Source organism: Anser brachyrhynchus (genome assembly GCF_964034855.1).
Source record: "Anser brachyrhynchus genome assembly, chromosome: 8".
NCBI lineage: Eukaryota > Metazoa > Chordata > Aves > Anseriformes > Anatidae > Anser > Anser brachyrhynchus.
In genome coordinates, this window is record NC_137702.1 from 20,713,477 (window position 1) to 20,735,573 (window position 22,097).

A 22,097-nucleotide genomic window follows, 5' to 3' on the forward strand; every position below is an offset into this window, starting at 1 on the left:
CATTACAGGACATGCATCCTGCCTTGGCAGTCATATCTGGTGGCGAGCAAAGGGAAGGCTCTGCTCCTCTTGGCTTTCCTCGACATCATTGTTCCTTCCTCTTTTCATCACGGGCAGGTGGGCAGGAGAGGAGAAACACCTTGTCCTGCAGGCTGCTCGGGGCAAGGTGAGCATGGGACCTACCCAATGCTTTTGGATCTTCTGGCCTCTTGCTGAAGGTGGCTCCCAGCTGGCAAAGCCAAGCGTGTCAAGACTTTGCTAGGCAATTTGTTCTCATCTGCTGTAGGAGCTGGCATGCTTTAGTCACCGGGGCCTGTAGGTGAGCTGTTCTAATCTGTCCTCTGGTTCAAAAGATTGTCCCTGTAAGCCCAGGTCTCAGTTTGGTGCCCCGGCTCCAGACTTCATTTGGAGTTTTAAGTGTGAACCAAAGTAGAAAATGACTTATAAAAACAGACGGAAATGGTAGCTGAAACGACTGAAGACTTTTTGGGGAGCAATATGGTCAGAAGGGGGAACAGAAACCAGCCACCCTACTCTGAAGCAAGGGAGCCTTCTTCCAAACCTGCAAGGCCAATACTGGCCTCCACCTGGCACCTCCTTTGTGACCTGGAAGCTCAGTGAGAAGAATTTTAGCCAGCACAAGTGAGTAAGGGCAGCTGCTCGCTGTTGCTTTCTTACGATGATTTCCCTGTGCTTGCAATTCCAGGTGGTGTTGTCCTCAACCCTGCTTATTATGGTATGCATGGCCACACGAACACCATGATCCACGAAGTGGGACATGTCCTGGGGCTGTACCATGTCTTTAAGGGAGTGAGCGAGCGGGAATCTTGTGACGATCCCTGCAGGGAGACAACTCCGTCTATGGAGACAGGAGACCTCTGTGCTGACACCGCCCCGACCCCAAAGAGTAAGCTCTGTCGGGACCCAGACCCTACCAATGACACCTGTGGCCAGACGCTTTTCACGGGGACGCCCTTCAACAACTACATGAGCTACACAGGTGAGGAGCAGTCATTGTTAGAAATGGGAAGGGGTGACCTTTGCGAGAAACTTGGGTTTCTCTCCCTTCTACCTTGCTCCCCAGCTAACGTGCTCCCTCCTGGTGCGCGAGGATATGATTGCAGGAACCTCATAGCCCCTCTCTTGCTGTGGTTTCCATCCCTCCCTGCCTGCCTGCCCGTGGCTCGCTGGAAGTGCACTGAGGCTGCTCTGCCTTCCTGTTGGCATATGCTCGTTCTCCTGTCCTGAAGCAGCGTTATTATTATTAATTTATTTATGGTTATTATGACCAGAGCCACCGTGGCAAGTGCCGGGTTGTGGAACTGCTGAGGCAGTGCCATCTTGTGGCCCTGGGGACACACGACACCAGCCATCCCTGGCAGGAGAGCCACCAGGCGCTGGTGTCTCCCAGGTCTCCCCAGGGTTCTCCGAAAGAGGATTCGGGGATCAGGGAGAGTGCCAGCTGATCCCTGCCACCCTCATCCTGACCGCTGTTCCCCCAGATGATGACTGCACCAACACCTTCACCCCCAACCAAGTGGCCCGGATGCATTGCTACCTGGACCTGGTGTACCAGCGCTGGAGCCAGAGCAAGAAGCCTGCGCCCATCCCAATCCCACCCATGGTCACGGGGCAGACTCAGGACTCCCTCAGCATCTACTGGCTGCCTCCCATCAGCGGTGTCATCCATGAGAGGTGAGAGAGCAATGTCCTCCTCACATCGGTTTACTTGAGCAGGGATCTGCTAGCAAAGCTGCTCAGCACAGCGCTGGGGGCAGAGAGCCGGGGATGGGGGGAGCCTTTTGGGAGTCAGCGAAGGCACCAGGGAGGGCTGGCACACCCCTCGTGCCCCTTGCCAGCTGGTGAGTCTCACCCCAGCCTTAGCAAGCAGCCATTCCTGCAACTGCCCTGGTGATGGGGGGTGCAGATGTGGTCCTGGCACCTTGTTCCCCGTGACCGGCTCCAGCAGAGCTGGGCTGTGTGCTGGGCTCTCCCACCAGCCTCTGCCGTCGGGGTGCCGGGAGGCGATGCCAAGGAGCATCGGGAGGTGATGCCAATTCTTAAACCCAAGAGTGCAATCACGGAATGAAAAACGAGCTTCATTTAGCACTTATTGTATAAAATAGCCATTTACCAGGAGGAAATGCAGCCTTGTGGTTAAGGCAGGGAGCTGGAACCGCAAGAGCTGGGTTTCGTTCCCAGCGGTGTCGCAGACTGGCGGTGTAACTAACTGGGGGTAACCTGGGGAACGTTTCAAGCAGGAGAAATGGAATCAGAGTCATTTGGCCTCCTGGCCAGGCAGCTGTCTTCCTTTTATCTTGCTAATGCTGGGGAGTTACTGAGACCTGGACAAAAAACCGGTGCCTCTGTTCAGCAGCCCCTCTAACTAAAGCAGTTCAGTTTCCACCAATTTTCAGGTCTATGCTTTTATTATTGGACCTTAAACACGTCTTAGAGATTTCAAGCTTGTTTTAAAGCTGCTTCACAAAGCTGTCTTTTGCAATTTAAATGAAGTGTTTTAGGGCCATTGACACAAGCATGGTTCCATGGTTGCTGTCTTTTCAAAGAATTAATGTTCTCCGTGATGGGCCTTTCATGCTGGGGGTGGCAAGAGCCTGTTACCCACCCGGGCAGGAGAGCCTCCTGGTGCTGGGTGTTGTGAGCCTTTCAGACAAGAACAATGTGCCATGGGGCTTCCTGAGAAGTTGGGTTCGTTGGTTTTCTAGCTTCCTATCTGATCCTGCTTGGGTAAATTTGTATGGAAATGTAACTGGTCATGATTATACATACGATTCCTTTGTGTCTGTGGTCTGTAGGGAGCTGGACACTCTCTGCGATGACTGTGCTGAGGACGGCACTTTCAGTCAGTACGTGCATGAGGCCTCATCCCCTCGGGTCTGCGACTCCTCTGGCTACTGGACCCCAGAAGAGGCAGAAGGTACTCTCCTTCTCTCTCTTCTTGTCCGTGAATCCTCTGGGTGGAGATGAGGTCTTGCCGGGAGAAGGAAAAGGAGCTTTTCTTTGAGAGAGTGAACCCTCTCCTCTTTGGGGAGGCTTGCTAGTGCAGAAGGTGCCCAGAAGGTACCTGGGGACTGCCAGCTGGTTTGGGACAAACAAACTCTGATGCTACACAAGTAACACCAATTGCTCCCCTGAATGGTATTAACAAGAGGCATTGGGAAATGGAGCCAAGTTTCATTGAAATAAAAGGCTTACAATATAGATACTGGGGGCTCATCCAAAACCGTGGAGACATTCCCAGGCTTTGAGACCACTCTGTCCGAAGGGAACAGGAGAAGCCCCTTGCCCAGTCCCACGCATCCTGTACCAAGTCCTGGCTGATCAGGGTCGGATGCTATTCTTGCTGGTTTGCAGAGCCACCTCACGAGCTGCCTGGGCATGCTGGCTCACGAGGTCATGCAGCTGCTACAGGAGTTGTTGGGCTTTCCATGCTGCAGAAGGGGCAGGAGACCAGGTGAAACAATCCCATGGGCTGTCTGTAGTGTGCATGCTGCTGTCGAAACTTGTGGAGCCAGAGGAGCTGCTAGTACTGTGCGTCTGCATGTGTTTGAGCCACTAAGGCTAGCTGAAAATGCGCCGGTGACTGCTGAGAAAGTACAGTTGGGACTTCGTTGCCCCCTTGGGACGAAGCCCATGCTTTGAGAACAGAAGTGTCAGCATGTAGCTGGGGTTCAGTGCCTGAAAACTCATCTCTGGATTCATGGGATTATCTCTTGCTAGCATTGCAAATCACACACACATGCGCGCACACACAGGCAAGTTAAAGAAATAATCAAATTTGTGCTTATTCAGTGATACCAAACAAATCAAAGCTTGGCTCATTTATCTTCAGTAGTTCCTGTTTCCCCTGCCTGTCTGATTCACTGGCAAATTAAAACTGCAGCTGGAAGTATTGGATGTTATTTTCTCCTTTGCATGAGCCTGTAATTATCACAAGCGCATGTTGGCTCTGGTGAAAAAGAGACAGGTTTTAAGGTTTTTAGAAGAGGAAAGTTAAACGGATGCAGGCTTTGAACTGCTGCTCCCTAAGGAATGCTTGCAGTGGTTCATGGAGATGAGAGTATTTCACTACAGGATGATGAAATCTGGTGATGCTTTCTGAGACTGAAAGCCCAGTGCTACATCTCTCTTGCTGAGTGCTAATTCTCCACCAGGGGAGGAAAGCCGGACAGCTGGGGCCAGCCTGGAGTCCTGGTGGCCCTCAGCAAGCCTTCTGCACCCATGAGACTGCACAGCAAGCTTTGTGTCCCCCAGCCATGTTCAGGCAGGTGCTAGAGCTACTGGTGGCACAGAGACCTGATGCAGTGTGGGTACCAATATCCTGTCTGTCAGTGGGCTTGGCAGATCTGATGCTACCAGGAAATGGGAGACCAGTGGTGCTTGTTGCTTTCTGGGATGTCCACGACCTCTGGAACCTGCAGCTATAGCACAGACACATAAGCTCCTATGGGGACCCTGTGGGGAGGATGGCCCCTCTGGGTCCCCTGTAAGGTCAGCTGTAGCCTGGTTCTCATCCTCTTCTTTGTCTTTCCTGCCTAGGGCCCCCAGACGTGGATCAGCCCTGCGAGCCCAGCCTGCAGGCCTGGAGCCCGGAGCTCCACCTGTACCACATGAACATGACCGTGCCTTGCCCCCAGCCAGATGGCTGCATCCTGGAGCTGCGCTTCCTGCACCCCGTCTACCCCGATTCCCTCACCCTCTGGACCACGTACCTCTCCACTGACTCACCCAAGGCACTGTCTGACATTGAAATCCTGACAGAGCAGGGGGAGTCCATCCATCTGGGCCCCCTGGACACCTTCTGTGATGTCCCTTTTACCGTGAAGCTCAACATCCACAAGAAGGTGTCTGGAGTCAAAATCTATACCTTTGATGAGAGGATGGAGATAGACACGGCCCTGCTGACCTCCATGCCCCACAGCTCCCTCTGCTCCTCCTGCAAGCTGATCCAATACCGTGTCCTCCGTGAGCCCCCCTTCGCAGACGGATCCCCTGCCACGGCAGCACAGGCGCACCGCGAGTTCGTCGACACGTGAGTGCCACCCGCGGGCCCCCAAGTGGGTTTGTGTCTGGGGGGCTACCAGGCCCGGTGCTGTGAGCAGACTCCATGCTTGAGCTCATGGGCTTACCAGGCCCGGTGCTGCGGGCAGTTCCCTGCTTGAGCTCACGGGGTTACCAGGCCCGGTGCAGCGGGCAGTTCCCTGCTTGAGCTCACGGGGTTACCAGGCCCAGTCACCGTGCCCTGCTGCGAGCAGCCTCCCCGCCCGCCATCGAGGAAGCTTGTTGCTGCCCCGTCGCGCTAGCGCAGGCCTTGGCTAGGAGCTGAGGCTAGCGAGAAGGAACTCGTTAAACCCAGAAACGTGGCTAGTAAAATGATTGTTAGAGTTCATGCAGCTTCTCCCCGGCTCAGTCCCTTGGGGAAGGAGTGGCAGGCCCCTCTGCATGACCTGGCAGCAGCTCTCTTCCCACAGCAGCTGCCTCTGGCAGTTTAGGGTATGAAGACACGTGTCCAGCCATAGCACTGCCTGGGCACAGACGTGTGATTCCTGTAACTGGGGCGATCAAATTTATTACAGGTTGCGTGGGTTGTTCTCTCCTGCTCCTTGCTCACATCCTCTGTGTTCCTGCAGGGAAGTGACGCCCGGGCAGGTGTACCGCTACCAGGTGCAGGCAGTCTCTGGGACAACCTTAGGAGAAGCTTCCCCACCGCTCGTCCACGTCCACGGAGCGCCCTACTGTGGGGATGGGAAGGTGACCGCGTAAGTCAAGAAACTCATGCTCTCAGCTGAGGTACTTTAAGCTGGCTGGTCATCCTGCCCCAAAGGGAAGTGCAGGGTTGGTCCTCCACCCAGGGGTACCGGCCTGAAGATAGCTGTGCTCCCAGCATAGGAGATGGAGATGGTCTTTGTGAGGAGCAGGGTCTGGATGAGGGGTCCAACCTGAACTTTGTCCCCGTTTTCATCCCCTGGGCAAGATGCAGTGTCTTTTCTCCTCCCTCTTACCCCATGTGGTGTTCTTCCTCTTCTCCCTCCTTCTATGGAAATGGACCCAAGACATGGAGTCCTCACTTGTTATGAGGCAGAAGCACACAGGGAGTGTGAGTCAAGGGTGGTGTTAACGCATCCGGGTGCTGTCCTCTTAGGAGCCTGGAGGAAGAATGCGATGATGGGGACTTGCTGGATGGAGATGGCTGCTCCAGGAAGTGTAAGAAGGAAAAAGGCTTCAACTGTGTCGGTGAGTCTGAGTAGATTTGAGATATCCTTGCTAGGCAGAAATCAAAACAGTGAACTGCTCTCACTTCCCTCATAACAGTCCTTAGAGCACGTGGTGGTGCACGTCACTGTAATAAAATGTGGATCTGCAGCTGGAGTGATCTACAGGGTTTGTCAGGCCCTTGTGATGGGAAATCCCAGGGCCAAATGACCAGCACGCCTCCTGGGAGAGGAGTTGTGTGTGCCTGCAGCCTGGTTTGCAAGCAGGGCATTCTCCATCTCCTTGCAGGAGAGCCGAGTCTGTGCTATGTGCACGATGGAGATGGCGTGTGTGAGCCCTTCGAGAAAACAAGCAGCGTCCTGGACTGCGGTCCCTACACGCCCGATGGATACGTGGACCTGTGGGCAGCAAAAGCCTATGCCTCCCATCAGGATGAGAAGTCCTGCCCTGCTTCCTTGGCCACTGGAGAGCCTGTTGCAAAGGTAAGTGAAGGCGTGATGAAAAAAAAGACTTTTCTAGCAATAAATCCCCACCCGCTCCTCAGTAAAGCTGGGGGATTTGCTGTCTGAGCAGGATTTTACTGAGGCAGAAATCAAAGCTTCAGAGCATCTCTGGAAGTGTTCACTGACTACTGTGCTCCCATGCAGAGAGCCAGTAGAGGACCAGAGCATTTCCTACACCCCTCTTGCAGTAGTTTCTAGGGCCAGGAAGTGCAGTCCATGGAGGGGTTTCTCATCAAAATGGGGGGCACCTCCCCTCTATGCAGTTTAGGGACCACCCCTGTCCCACCAGCTAAGTACACATGAGCAGTGGTCCCCCAAAAAAACAAACAAACAAACAAAAAAATACCTTATAAAATTGGGGCCTGAAAGGATAAAATCACATGTACATCAACATCTGTGCTGATCTCAGGCTGTCTGATCTGAAGCCAAAGAAAAAATCAATGGGAGAATCATCTTTCATATAGGCTTTGGAGCAGGGCCCTGGAGGTCCTAGGATGGGATTTCACCTGATCAGTGTTAACATGGTGTAACATGGTGTGTGTGTGTGTGTGTGTGTATGTGTGTATTCTTTCCTAGCAAGCTGAAGAAGAGGATTAAGTGTGTAGACAGGGCACATTTTTAGCCATTTGTATGAGCACTTCAGCTGACCTAACGATCTGAGTATCATGAAGATGGTTCCTTACTTAGTTAAATTGTCCGTATGTATGTGATTAGTGGGATGCCTTGGGCTTGGGTGTCTAATCCTCTAGAAGGACACACTTATCTCCCGGGCTTTGTCCCCCAGGCCTAGAGGGAGGCCTGGAACACCATAGGGCACCAAATGGTGCTGAAACCTGGTATTCAGGCAAAAAAATCTCATCTTTAGTTCTTGTTGGCCCAGTCACAATCCAGAGACTATGGTCCTTCTGCCATCCTACAGCCTGGCTCAGGCCCACAGGCACCATGAGGTACTTCAACAGCATGTTTACACCACCCCAAAAGGACAAAGGCCTTCTGCACACATATATGAGGAACACCTCAGGGTCCTTACCTCTGCTTCACACTGTGTTGAGCCTCCCCTTAGGTTCTGTAGGTGTTCTTTAATTCTGTCTCTTGCTTCCCTCTCTTCTTTCTGGGTTGAAAAAAAAATATACAAACCTCTCTTCTTTCAGGCATGTAAATCCTACCTTCACGCTGTGCCAAAGGACCTTTCCCAGGCTGCTTGGTTCCCATGTTCTCACAGCCAAGACAATGCTCAGGATCCAAATGAGGAGAGGATGCCCTTGGGCGGTGAGAGAGTTTGGCTCAAGGTAAGTGAGGGCGTGTGGTCAGGCACAGAAAGATATGCTTGCCTTTATCCCAACACTTTGGTGACCAAGGCCAGTCCTCTTCTGCCCTTCAGTAGGAGCTATGGCAGTCTGAAAAGCTGCTTGGATGAGACTGTATACCCTACCAAGCTCTTTGCAAACCCTGGATGCCTGTGGCTGGGTCTTAGGTAGTTGCCCCATTCCCACTGTGAACAGCAAACCCATCCTGCGGCGGACTGCCAGGAGGAGGGCTGTGCCAGAAACCAGAAGCCCACAGAAATGTTTTGAGGCTGAGAAACAACTTGCTCCTGACTACTCCCTGCAGTCGAGCTGTGCTGTTACACCCGCAAAAGGGTGGGCGCAAGCTGGCTGAGCTGTGCTAAAGGCCCATGTTGTTGTTGTTGCTCCCCGTGGCTGGGAAAAGCAGCAGCGGGTGCTTCAGAAGCTGTGAGGGTTATACAGGAAGAGCAGCATCTTTGGGGATGCTGGGTCACCTGCTGCCTGAGCCTCCGAGAGAGGCTGCTCTCGACACACAAGGATAAAGATCAGAACATCTGCTCTTCAGACTCATGAAAATCCCACTTCCAGTTGGCTTCATCTGGAGATGTACTGTCCTCCTGCCCCGGTGACTGCACCTAAGGAGACGCTTTTCTGTGCCCAAGCTGCTGGTCCCCAGCCTGCGCTGGTCTTGGGAGGGTGTCTGGCACACCAACCTCTCCATCCCAGCAGGCAGGGCAAGGGAGAGCTGAGGGCTGGGCCAAGGCGGTTTTTACAGTGTTGATTTTCTGACTGCAGCCACAGTTTGGAGGTTTCGTGGCTGCTGCCTCGTGTTACTGGAAAGATGGGTTGTGGCTTGCTGCTTCCTCAGCAGCCTGAGGGACACCTTGCCCTGCTTGGCTGGAGGCTGTCTAGAAAGAACCTCATCCTGGGACTCAGAGCCTTAGGGAATCACCAAACCCAAGTCAATAAACTTTGCTCTTGCCTCTCCATCCTCTCTGAGGTCCTCTCCAAAGAACTTCCTTTAACTGATTTTTTTTCCCCCTCTGTCTGTGCTCACAACCTACTTTCCAGCTTCAGTCTCTGGTGCAGGCCATGACAGACGTACCTCTTTTCTTCCTTTGCTAGCAAGAAGGCAGAAATCTCCCTCTCTGCCCTACCTAGATGAAAGCTTGCTCTCCGCTTCTCACCGGGGGTTAAAGCACGTTCCAGTTTTATTGGAGCTTGTGGTCAGTTCTCTTCCTCTATGGATGTTTATATTAAAGACTTTCATTACTGGTTCTCCATGCTCTCTTTAGGAGTGCTATTATTTTCCGCCCATAAAATTATTTATGGACTAGTAATAAATATGCCCTTTTCTTTCTTTTTTTTTTTTTCTTTCTTTTTTTTTTTTAATAGTTTGCCTGATTGGTAACATATTGGCTTGGGAAAGACAGATTCTTGTTGACAATTTGCCTAGCACGCCCGCCTGTGCGGACAGGAATGGTGCTGCTCATACATGCATGCACATGTAATTTCGTGGCTGCCACCCCCCTCAGCCATTTTAGAGCTGCACCTGTGTCACCTGGGTTAAAACCATGCTACAAGCCTCAGCACAGCGTAGGAATTGCTTCCTACCTTCTCAGGAGGTAGCACCAATGAGCGAGGAAAAGGTTGGATCGTGTTGTAGGGGGGCAAGAGGTGCACGTGGCTGTACTACCTAATGAAGCATCGACTGTGCAGATGGGAATAATTACCACTTGCAGATCTGCGGCCATGCTTTGTTCTCTGTTTGCAACACATCCGATGCAGGGAGGAATCAAAATCACTTAGAGGCAAGTCACGATGCGTAACACACAGGAAATTAAATGTGAAGGGGGGGAGGGAGGAAGAAGAAAAATTAAACAGATAGCCTGCTGTGGTCAAGCACAAAATATATAAAAATAAATTAAGAACTATTTTTTTTTTTAAGTAAATTGGGATGTTAGGTAATCAAGCTGCCCTGGCTCTAACTTGGGGCCACTCAGTGCACTCCTGCAGGCTGGGAGACCTGAGCTGGCACCCAAAGCTTGCTCCTGTCCGTGGCTGTGCCACTTTGGCTGCCTGGGTGGGATAGGGAGCGGTGGGGCAGGTGCCGTCCTCACCCCATGCTGGCACCGGTCGAGAGCTGAACTCTGTGGTGTGCACGGGCAATGCCCAGCATGGCTGGGCTGAAACGCCGCTTGGTGGCTGCTCTCCGGGCTGCGCCTGGCCAGCCGGGACTTGTCCTCCTCCCAAATGCAGCTTCGCCTTGAATTTCTGGACTCCATCTATGCCTGCATTCAACAAAAACACTCCATAGGGTGGATCTGGATTGAAACACATCTTGGCGCTGGGTGTGGGGGGGGTCTGGGGTGGGGGAGAAAAACATTTCTATCCTCTTACTTCCCAGGAACGTCTGCCCTGCCGTGATTGATGCCACCCATTTCCCGGCTGCCTCCTGTAGCCTTCAGGGCTGCAGACAAGTGGGGAGCTGTCAGCTCTCCGAGCAGGCAGGACTTCCTGCCACAAATCTTTCCACGTGTTGGCTGACGGACAGCTCGCGCTCGCTCCGGCTTCTGGGGATGTGTCTTGTTTTTAATGGAAATAGCGTGGCAGCAGAGCCTCGCTCATGTAGAAGCGGGAGCCTGGTGAGGAAGGGCAGAGAAAGGGGGATCCAGGTCTCGGTCAAATAGGGCTTCGTTTTAACAGCAGTAAATGGGGAAGCTGGGGAGGTGCCATAAATGCATGGCAAGGCAGGACTGGTGCACGTGGGAAATACTAGTGAAGGGAAAGAAGGAGGGGGAGGACTGTGTTTCTGCACCCTCCCTTCCCTCCCCCTGCCCACTCACTGACCCCACACAGTGTGTGAACCCCAACCCTCCTCTCCCCACGTGCTCCCTCCTTGCCTTCCTCTGGTGCGATCAGGAGGGTTGCATCAGGTGTGCGTGCTCCGACTCTCTCACCCAGGTGTGCTTCGAGCGACCCGCGGTGCCCACCTCCATCCTGGTCTTCCTGGCCTCTGACGGCACGGCCCCAAGCGACCAGCACAAGCCGAGGGTGACCGTCCAGCTGAGCGATGTGGACGGGCTGAACCGCTCCTTGGGTGAGCACTGGGTGCAGTGCCCCTCCTTCCCAAACTGTGCTCTGAGCCTTGCTGAGACACGTGGGCAAGCAGGAGTGGTGGTGGAGCACCGAAATGAGACACAATGCTACCAGCGCTGAGCTAGTGCCTTCTTTCCTCCTCTTCACCTCGCAGGGACGCATGAGCTGTCGTGTCAGCACAACCCGCTCGTCATCGATGCGACCCGTGGCCAGCAGGACCCGTCCTACCGGGCCGGGTCGGTGCTGCTCAACTTCTCCTCCCCGCTCGTGGGCGTCGCAGCCGTGGCCCTGCGGACGCCGGCTCTGCCGGGCTCCGCTGACCCCACCACCTGCCTGCTGCCGCACAAGGAGGGACACGGCCATCAGCGATACAGGTATCGCCGCCTCGGGCACCTTTCCAGGGGCTCTGGGCTTGGTTTTTGTGGGTTTGGCTCTGTGTGCTCACGCAGGGAGTGCCTGAGCTTGAATGGGGGGGAAGGGGGTGGACCAGGTGGCCCCTTCCAACCCTGGCTGTTCCGTGACCCACTCTCTGAGTTGCTTCGTGACTGTTCTCGGGTGGGATTTGAGATGTTACTGGAAAGTCAGGTGTAATTAGACTTGATTTGCTTATCTTGCTGCATGGGGGTGGGGGCAGGAAAGCAGACTTTGTGCATGGCCTGTGCATATGCACAGAAGTGCATGAAGGCAGTGTTTCCTGATGGGAAAACCAAGCTTTCTCTGCTGAGCAGCTATTACTGAGGGTGAAATGTAGGTTTCTTCTGTGTGCGCTTTGCCAACATCATCCCACCCAGTCCCTTCCTTCCCTGCACTATGGGGAACACGGACGAAGCTCCCCCTGCCACGGCTGGCAGCCTCCCTTTGTTGGCTTGGGCTGCCTCGCTGATAAAGATGATAGCTGCCATACTGCTTTGATGCCAGGCACTCAGCAGTGCCCGAGTGTCTTTGTAAAGCTGTGAACAAGAGGAGGTGTTTACAAAACGGAATGCTGCTTTCCAGGCTGGTTGAGCTAGCAAAGGCACAGGTAAGGACCATCACCCAAGATAGGTTAAGGCGACAAGGCAGCAAGAGCATGTGGACATGAGGAGGGACAAGAGGATGATGTTCAGCTTTGTCCTGGAGCAGTAGTGGGGCTGGCAACCGCTGGTTGCTAAAATCATGCAACTGGGAATGCTGAGTTTGGGTCTGAGCTATTGTGGAGGCACTAAGAGCAAAGGGCTCTGGCTAGGGTCATCGCATCGCTACTCCTGTCATTATCTTTCTGCTGCTGATGGCCCTGGATGGATGAACATCCCTGATAATGAATGAGCGTGCGTGTGTTTGTCTAAAAGCTTGTGGGATCACGGTGCGATTGATTTATGTAGAGTTCTGGAAGCTGTGAATATCCAGCAGTTGCTTTTTACTTTTTTTTTTTTAAGTGCATGTGTGATTTATACAGAAACATAAATCTTAGTGAGTCAGCATATAAATATTATTCTCAGCCTTACATTAAAGGATCAGTGTCCACCTGAAATGCAGTCCGTTTCCTCCTGGTAGCTGTTACAGCTATGCACACACATGCTTCCAAGCCCCTAGCCAACTGATGTGGTTTTTCAATTACATTTTCTCATCCTTTAAAATAATTTTGTGCTCTCATTGCTTAAGAGCTTCTCCCTCCCCCTCAGAAGTGGCTGGAAGGATGAACAGACTGACCAGACATAGCTCAGCATCGCTTATGCATGGGCAGAAGTACATAAAGGGAAAAATAGAGGAAAGTAAATGTTTCTCTCTTAAAAGTTTCATAAAAACATATAGCTGGTGAGAGAGGAGAAGGTTCAAGGAGAGAGAAGAAGGTTCAAGGAGAGACCCTGTCTGCTCATTTTCTGTTAGGCACCAGTGGATCCACATCAGTAAAGATCCAATCCCACCTTCAGGAAAAGCACCCTAATTTACCACTTCCAGTGTCGGGAAAGAGGAAGTCAGCAAAGTCAGGCATGGGGCTGGCCTTTGGAGAAGAGATTTCTGGAGCAGTTTCCTCTGGCCAGAGGTATCATGAGGTTCCAGCCATTAACAGGATGGACACAGGGCTGAAATCAGCCTTGTTACAGTGTCTTAAAAATCTTCTGCTCATCAGCCAGGCAGGAAGAATGGCCAAGTGATCAGCTTTAGCCCTTCCTTATCATGAAGCAGCTTCAAGCACCCCAAATCCAGGCTGCTGGCCTCCCTGCAGTGACCTTCCCTGCTCAGCTGCGAGGGGGCAGGATGTTAAACTGCAGGTTATGCACATGTCCTTAGCAAACACGCTAAGCAAATCAGATCCCCAGAGTCTCAGGAGTAGGAAATGCTATTTATAGTGTTGCTTTTCTGGACAAGAGGCTTGAATATTTAGAGGGGGTAAGGCTTTGATTTACAATCTGCAGTAGTCTCACTAATAATAAAGGATCTGCCTTTGGTAAGTCAGGAAAGGTCCAAGTATTTTTTTTCCCCTTTATTGTATTTATAAAATCTATTTCATATCCAAAACAAATGTTCAGCAGTATTTTTATTTTTCAGGGCTAATAATTGGTTTCACATAAGGGCAGGTGGAATCTGGGGAAAAGTATCCCTATTTAAAAAACAAAACAAAACAAAACAAAACAAAAAAAAGGAATGTAAAATCTTTACAGGTTTAGAGATATTCAACTGTAAAAGATCATAGAAGATCTGTGTTATTCCAATAAAAAGTTGAATTGACCATTCGTGTGCACCCAGCCTCACATACACAGTACGTGCATGTAAGTGCTTTCCTAAAATAACCCAAGAAAGGGACAGTAACAAAAGCAAGAAAGAAACGAGGTTTCCTGACTTCAGCCTAGAAACGCTCATTGCCAAAATAATAAATATGACTGCTTGGTATTTCTGCAACATCTTTCATCTTGAAGGATCTCAAAGTGCTTTTCAGGCTTAGGAAAACAAAGAGATCACGTTTCTGCTGGTGAAATGCAGCCATCTCCAGGTCAGGATGCAGCAGGCGATTGTCGCTAGAAAAACACATCCTTGTTTTGAAGAAAGAGTTGCCTTCTCCCTTCAAACCCACCTCAGGCATCACAGGTGGGCAGAGCATTGGCAGACCAAAGTGTCATGGACCTTGCCCCTCGCTACCAGCACCACCACCCCCTCTCCACTGCCTCTGCCAGCACCCAGGGCTCTTTTTCACATTCTGCACCGAATTGCAACCACATGAGGTTGAGCAGAAACCAGACTTTTAATAAGTTTCCTGAAAATTCCCATCTGCAGAGATAGATGTGCCTGGTATGAAACTGGATGCAGGGCACTCTCCCGTGGGTCTGTCCCTTCCAAACCAAGCTGCACCTAGAGCAGGGAGTGCTGCCCCTCGACGGGACTGCCATCCCACCAGGCTCGGGCTCTCCACCTTTCATGCTTTTCTTTTTAAAACTGAGCCACAATCCCTCCTGTTTTCCTTGGTACAGACTATATATTGAACCAGGGGAACATTGTTCATTTCCTCTGTTATTTTTATTTTTAGCTCAGTTTTATTTTTAGCGTGTTTTATTTCATGTTAGCATATGCTGGGAAATGCCTTGGCAAGTTAACAGGCAAGGTGCTACAAAATGCAGGCTGCATTGTGTTTCTATTTCCTGCGTGCCTGCCCTCCTCTGCGCCCTCAGAGCTTCATTTCATGCACCCAAGGGGAGCCTGGCCAGGCTTCCTCCTTTATGGAAGGGGACTGTCAGGGAGGGAAAGTCAGAGGGAGGAGGGGAATTGTATCTTTTAGTGTTAAACTGCTGCCCATCAGAGCAAGCTGTGTCTGTGCGGCTCTGTGCACATCCTCTCTCCTTGGCCTGCAGGACAAAACTTCTCAAGAACCAAGTGGTCCCAACCACCACCTTCCCCAGGGCATGGGCTCACCTCAGCCTTTGGCTCTGCCCTTAAACCTCTCAGGGTGCCTCTCCTCTGGCAGCAGAGGTGACGATGCAAACCCTCGGAGGTGCTAGGACCGTCTCCAGGGGCTGCTCCATACCCTTTGCTCTCCGCAGCCCAGCTTGCTCCTTGGTTTTAATGTTTCTTATATGGGCTTTTTTGGGATGCTCAAGGCCTCTTCTGCCTTTCCCTGGAGTTAGCCAGTCTCACCTGGGGAAAACAAATCTCTCAGCACAATTTATTTTCACCAGTTTGATCCTGAGAGTTGAACACAGTAGCTGAACAGCTCAGAAACAGGCTGCTTGGTGTCACCTTAGAGGAAGGGCTGCCTGGTCCCAAAAGTGTTCCTTAAATGTGGCCAGCCCCTGATACACAGCAGGAAGGTGAGCTGCCATGGACATGCTGTGTGTGATGCAAGGGACGTTTCCTTCCTGGCTCAGGCACATCTCCTGGTGAGACCCTTGAACCTCGGTCTCGATTCCTTCCCTCTCTTACCAGTAGGGACATTACGTGAATCACACAAAGCCTTCTGTCCTCCCTGTGTCCCATGAAGAAGGGAAGGAGCTCTGGGAGACCCGGGTTTGCTGCTGGAGCCCCTCAGTGTACCACTGCAGCCAGCCTGCCCCATTCTGTACTGCCTTCCCCAGTGTTGCACAGAGGCAGTGACATTTTCCCCAGAAGCTGGATTAAACACATCCTTCAGAAAGCTTTCCTATCTCCTATTACAGGCTGCAGGAGGTGATGAGTTCAACATCTCCCCTGCTGAGCTATTCTTGCATCCAGTAGCCCTCTGTGATGAGAAGCAGCCTCTTTCATGATTTCAGGATGAAAGCTGTCCATCTCCAGCTCCAGTCACTGCCTTTTGTTCCATCCTCCCCAGCAAGGGATTGTCCCCCTCTACTCTGCCCTTGTAAGGCCCCACCTGGAGTGCTGCCTCCAGGTCTGGGGCCCCCGGCACCAGAAGGATGTGGGGCTGTTAGAGGGGGTCCAGAGGAGGCCACGAGGATGATTAAGGACTGGAGCACCTCTCCTACAAAGAAAGGCTGAGAGAGCTGGGGATGTTCGGCCTACAGAAGAGAAGGCTCCAGGGTGACCTCATGGCAACCTTTCAATACCCGAAGGGTACTTATAAAAAAAGATGGGGAGTGACTCTTTACTCCATCAGATAATGACAGGACAAGGGGGGAGTGGTTTTAAACTTAACGAGGGGAGATTTAGATCTGAGGTCAGGAAGAAATTCTTCACTGTAAGGGTGGTGAGGCACTGGCACAGGTTGCCCAGAGAGGTTGCGGATGCCCCGTCTCTGGAGGTGTTCAAGCCCAGGTTGTATGAGGCCCTGGGCAACCTGATCTAGTGGGTGGTGACCCTGCCCATGGTAGGGGGTTGGAACTGCGTGGTCTTTGAGGTCCCTTCCAACCCAAGCCATTCTATGATTCTGTGATTCTTTCTGTCGTGACAAGAAGTTTTTTCCCCTTAAACCTCCTAGCATAAGTCCTGTAGTTGAGCTGTGGCTTCTGGCTGTAGTTCCCTTTAGAAATCCCTCCAGTATTCCTACAGCCTTCTTGGTGCTAGTGTCATTACCACTGCTGCATTTATTGCAAGACCACCTCCTTCCTTCTGGAAGGCATCCTTTATATACCCCCAGGAACCCAGCTACACGTGCAAAGCTTATGAGTGAACAACCTAGTGAGAAAGAGCTTTTCAGAGGATGAACCTAGGTGTCTCGCCAACACCTTCACATAGCCCAGAGCCAGCGGGCTTAGCCCAGCTGCCACAGGAGAGCCAAAGACAGGATCACTCTAGAGATCAGGTAATAATTAATTAGGAGTCTAGCTCGATGTCTGTAAGAGAAAGCTGGCTGGAGGTGTGACTGGTTTTCAGGACCAACTGGCATGATGGAGATCGCTGTAGTGGGTCAGCCCTGGGTTTGTCCATCCGGCACCGTGCTGTGCCGAGGCTCGAGCTGCCCCTTGCCCAGGCTCGATCCCACCTCCAGACAAGACAGGAGGGGGCAGAAGCAAGGTGCAGCATGTTGTGTGAGGATCGGATGTGGGTAAAGGTGATCTCGGGGACAGCTGAGTTTCCATCACTGAGAGATACGAGAGATGTTTGTCAGCTGTACCTACCATAGGAAGATGTGCGGTGGTGGATGTGTGGTGTTCGTTCAGCAGGTTGGTGGGCAGAGAAGTGAGCGTGTATGGCCGTGGTGGGTGACTGGATAAACAGATGAACTTATATGGTGTAGGATGCACTCATGTAAATGATAATGGCTATCTGGTGCCGTGGCAAAGGCCTGAAGAATTGTACTGAAGTGGCCACCTCTCAGTGGTAGACCCGAGGCTCTGTGTCAGGTGCAGGCAGAGGAAGCCACCGCTTCCACCTGGGGCAGCTCAGACCAGAGTGGGTTTTCTCCATCTCCTCTGTGCTGGCAAGGGCTCTGGGCTCTGGTCACAGCAGGGCATGCGGCCCAGCAGACACATCCTGCCCACGTGCTGTGTTCGGGAAGGAGACAGGCCAGCTCCACACAGCAGGATGAAGGTACAGCCCATCCTGCCTCAGGCTGGGAAGCACAACAGCCCAAACCCGGCGTCCTGTTCAGCCCTGCTTTCTGAGCTTCTGTAAACCTAGTTCGGTGCATTCGACATCTCACTGGTACCTCCTCTCTATCTGTGAGGTGGATGACAGCAGATGACTCATAGGGATGTTATTTTTTTGGCAAGTTTCTCTGGGAGTCGCATACAGAAGCAAACATCTTTTCTTGAGGTGGCGGCCTCAATGAAGATCTTAATCAAGAAGTATCACCTCCGTTGGGTCTGTACATGCAGCCTGCTCCCACAAGGACGGTTGCCATCAGGTTTACTGTAATAGTGTGAGACCTTTCCCCTTCATGAGAAACATGCCTGAAGGGAGAAGAAATTTCCAAGTATTTCCAAAACACCTTTTCTCATTTCCCAGCTATCCTCGTTTGCTAGACCGCATTGGGGTAAACATCTTTTATCTCACTGATGTTCAGTGCTGCAATCCAGACTCCATCGGAGTGTATGCACCGACTACTTTCAACCTGGGGAGATTTGGCTGAAGCCTTTACCTTTCCATCAACACCTCCTATAGCCCCCTCTCCCCCAGATTTGCACTATGAGATGAACTTCATATAATAATAATTTTCCCCTGTTAAAGTTGGAGCTTGATGTTAAGGGCTGTTTTAGGAGCAATGTTTGGGTTGAAAGCTTGGGTAGATACTACAGCAATTTATGGATGATTTATTGTACTTTAGGCAGCTGCACTGTATTTAGTTTGGCTTTGCTTGACTTGGGTAAATCCATCAGTATTTTCTGGGTTCCGTGAAATAATTGCTGTAAAATGCAAAACTTCAGCTTTTCAGAATTTGGGTTCCATTACAACTAAATGATCCCTTCTTACCAGCATTGTCACCACTGGTTCAACCTGTTCCCTTGGTGGTGGTTGCCTCACACATTTATTAAAGAATGATGAAGAATCCCAAAGGAAAATCTTTACCCTAAGTGTATAGAATTGGTCCCATTTCATAAGAAAGCTCTTATCATTCCAGAGCACTTAAGGCCATCGCTAGGCAGAATTTCACAAATTTCCAGGTCTGAAATTCTCTTTCATGTATGAGTTATGGAACTCGATGAGCCCAGAAAGTCTTGCAGCCTGGTGCTGATGTGGAATAAGTTAGGAGAAAAAGCTTCATATTTTGTAAAAATGTTGTTGACAAATCATTAGTTTGAGCTTCAAAGGGTGCTGGGATAAAAATGGAAATTTTTTTAGATGTTTCACATAGAAAAAAAAAATTATATTGGCTCACCATACGTCTTAAATGGTCTGAACCATAAATGGCCAAATGTCAGGAGTTTGCAGCTGTGATACAGAAATTTCATTTATCATCAAAAGGAGAAAGAGCTCCTTCATGCTGAGATCAGAACTGGGCTAACTACACCGTTTCCCTGTCCAGCCTTCGTTGGGGTGTTCCAGCGGCTGGGAGCAATGATTTATTCCATTGCGTTACCCAAGCCATAGTAAGGCACGATGGAGCCAGGCCACATGGCTTTTCTCGTCCTGCACTTGTATGGCATCAGGCTCAAAGGTGTCCTGACCCAGAATAAATGCAAAGACACTCACAGTGGTGTTGGCAATGATAAAGGAAGTGATCAAGGCAAAGTGTGTAGATTGAATGACTTTTTATTTTGTTTTTAATTGAACTTACTGATGTATTTGAGAATAGCAGCCAGCTTTCAGTGATGAGAGCCCCTCTTCAGGTCTGGAATAGCAGCATCAGACTTCAAAGTACAGGCTGAGAGCTCAGAGCTACTCAGGACTTGAGAACATGCCTCAGATCATATCCAAACTAAAATGTAGTGTGTTTTTTTTGTGGGATGTGGGCATTGGTAGTCACACAGAGAGAACAGTGACAGGGTAGTCACCTTCTGGGGCTAAGAGAGAAAGCTAAAAGATATCTCTATGCACATATAGAACATGTGCAAGATAATGCATGTGTGATGTATATAAAAAGGAACGTTTTGACCTCACATTATAATACAGTTATAAATCTCCCCACACACCTACCTCTACAGATCGTGGTGCATTTGTAATATCGTCAGAAACATGCGTGTTTCTTGGTCTGCTTTCTACCAGCATTGCCAGTTGTGTGTCCAAACTGGTGGAAACCAGAGCTGAAAACAATGCGTGCTGGGTTAGTGCTGTCACCAGACAGCAAACGTCCCAAGGGCCAGGGCTGTGTCACCGCTCCACCAGCACCCGTGGAGCTGCTCGAGCTGAGCCCTTGGCCTGGCTGGATGCATTTGGAGGTGCCACCACGATGAGCATGGCCTCACGAGCAGATGAATATGGGTCAGGATGGTGGCTGCATCCCGGGGAGGTGCAGCAGGGGCAGGGACCGCGTGTGTGTGCGCAGGGGGCGCGGACAGGGAGCAAAGCAGCCGCCCGGAGAAGGTAGCTGCAGGAGGGGATAGGGCCACAATTGGTACCAGATGCCCTCAGAAGCTAATGACCTGACAAACGCTCTGCTCATAAAACAAATTCTTTAAAAAGGAAGCAAATGGAAATATAAGCTAGTGAAAGAATTTGCAGCAGCTGCCCTGAAACCATTTCTCACTTCATAAACAGGTCTGCATTGAAAAAACAGCCCCTTTTTTCTTGTTCTCCTTTGTGGTCCCCTCCCGTGCCGTTCCTCCCCTCCGCCTGTGCCCACCAGCTCTTGCAGAGCTGTGGCCCCCAGGTTTCCACCGTGCCTTTGGCTCGGCAGACTTGTCCAGACTCAGCGGCACATTGCGTTCCCTTAATATCCATGTCAGCACCAGGTTTTTTGTCATTTGAGGAATTTCTAGCCATGTGTCCTCAGCTGGAGGGCTTGAGCAAATGCGGGAAGCAAAGGCAGCACGACATAGGCTTCCTGTCGGCCAAACATAGTGCACAAAATTGGGGCAGCCCTGTGCAAAGTGGGGCTTGGCCAGGGAGCAGGGGAGCATCAAGGGGCATCTTCTGCCCCCTGCTATTGCCTGGAGCTGCAGCACCTCTGCCCCGCTCCAGGAGGGATGATGTCAACCTTAGCACCACTTGCAAAAGGATAAAAACAAAGAAACAAGCAAAAAACAAGAGTCCTAGCCACCAAATGTCCTAGGTATTCCCCTGCTGAGCCTATAGAGCTGGACAGATGCACGTGGAGGTGTTCTTGTTCCCGAAGAGCTTGGCATCACTGCAGCTTAGCACAGCCATGTGGACATGAAGCTCTGGACTCTGCTGCCAGGTCTGGGGGGTCTGCACGTAATTTGAAGAACATCTCATGGATGGCGTGGATCTGCAGGGGTTCCTTCTCCAGCTAAACCTTTTTTTTTTTGCAGTTGGAGCATCCCCCGTGGGTTCTCTGATGTCCAATGCAGTGTTTGATGTGCCTGTTGCCCTTCTAGGAGTAGAGGTTTTAAAAGGCTTCTTCATCTTTTCTTCCTGACCACTTGTTGATGCTAATCTTGTCATTACATAGTAGCACAGGGAACTCTTATTTCACGCTAAAGCTGACTGAAATTGAGGCGTGGGTTCAAAAGTTACTGGGAAGGAGGAACACCCAGTGTTGCTGTCTGGGCTTTGTTACCTCTGGAAAGCCAAGCCTGGAAGAAGCAGGGGCTGAGGGATAGGCACGCATCTCTGTACCCATCCATGACCTGCTGGGCATCCCATGCAGGTGCCACCTGGAGAGCCACCCCTCTGCTGCACAACGCCAGGGGCCTGCTGGCTGACCCCGTCCCTCTTCTTCTCCGTAGCTGTGCCCACGGTGCCTGTGCAGGGCCGGGAAGCTGCACGAAGCCCCCTATTGCTCACACCGCCAGCATGAACTGCACCTCTGATGGCCCGAGGCACATGGAGTGCTCCGTCACCTGCGAAAAGGGCTTCGTGCTCCGCTCCAGCAGCGGGAAGAGCCTGGGCTCCACGCAGGTGAGTGGGCACCGGGGTGGGGGTGAGTGACCGCTGGGCCAGTTGAGAAAGGCTTAAGCACCCCAGGGTGGTTGGTGTGGCCCCAGGACACGTTGTCCTTCCAAACCCAGGCTTTTTCAATGAACCTCAGTCTGATGGTGGCCCTGGCACTGGACCTCAGTGGTGGTGGCCCTGCTCCGGACCCTCTTCTTCCTCTGCTGCCATCCCCCCAGGCCCCCAAGCCCTGTGCTGCCACAGCTCTGCCAGGCTAAATGCCACTGCAGGGGACATCCCAGGCCAGGGTGGTGCACTCCCACAGAGGGAGAGGTAGGCATTTCTCTTCTCTGGATGGGCACTGCTGGGAGGGCTAACCATCCCAGGGACGTTTTCTCTTTTAAAGTTGAAGTTAGTGGCTCGGGGAAAAAAATGACGTCCTTGCAGAGCGACTATATTTAGAGGGCTGCAGAGGAGAGCAGCCTCCAGGAGCTTTTCTTCCTTTGTGCCGCGCTGCTATACTGCTGCCCAGCCGCTGGGGCAGTGCAGAGGTCAGCACGAAAGAGCTCCAGAGGGCCAGGGGCTGCCTTGTAAAAGCCACGAGCCAGCTCCGCTCTCAGCCGGTGACCAAGGAGAC

At 51.6% G+C, this 22,097-nt stretch overlaps 1 protein-coding gene across 3 annotated transcripts in view; it reads left to right on the plus strand.

Moving 5' to 3' along the window:
* PAPPA2 (pappalysin 2) overlaps nucleotides 1–22,097 on the plus strand; it is an 83,183-nt gene that overhangs the window by 24,632 nt on the left and 36,454 nt on the right. For all 3 annotated transcript variants that reach the window (XM_080601954.1, XM_080601952.1, XM_080601953.1), the window contains 11 exons: nucleotides 707–1,000; nucleotides 1,503–1,695; nucleotides 2,817–2,938; nucleotides 4,561–5,053; nucleotides 5,652–5,780; nucleotides 6,164–6,255; nucleotides 6,523–6,716; nucleotides 7,889–8,026; nucleotides 10,988–11,123; nucleotides 11,277–11,496; nucleotides 21,316–21,487. In XM_080601954.1, the coding sequence (XP_080458080.1) occupies nucleotides 707–1,000; nucleotides 1,503–1,695; nucleotides 2,817–2,938; nucleotides 4,561–5,053; nucleotides 5,652–5,780; nucleotides 6,164–6,255; nucleotides 6,523–6,716; nucleotides 7,889–8,026; nucleotides 10,988–11,123; nucleotides 11,277–11,496; nucleotides 21,316–21,487 (2,183 nt within the window). The remainder of the gene's footprint in view (nucleotides 1–706; nucleotides 1,001–1,502; nucleotides 1,696–2,816; nucleotides 2,939–4,560; nucleotides 5,054–5,651; nucleotides 5,781–6,163; nucleotides 6,256–6,522; nucleotides 6,717–7,888; nucleotides 8,027–10,987; nucleotides 11,124–11,276; nucleotides 11,497–21,315; nucleotides 21,488–22,097) is intronic.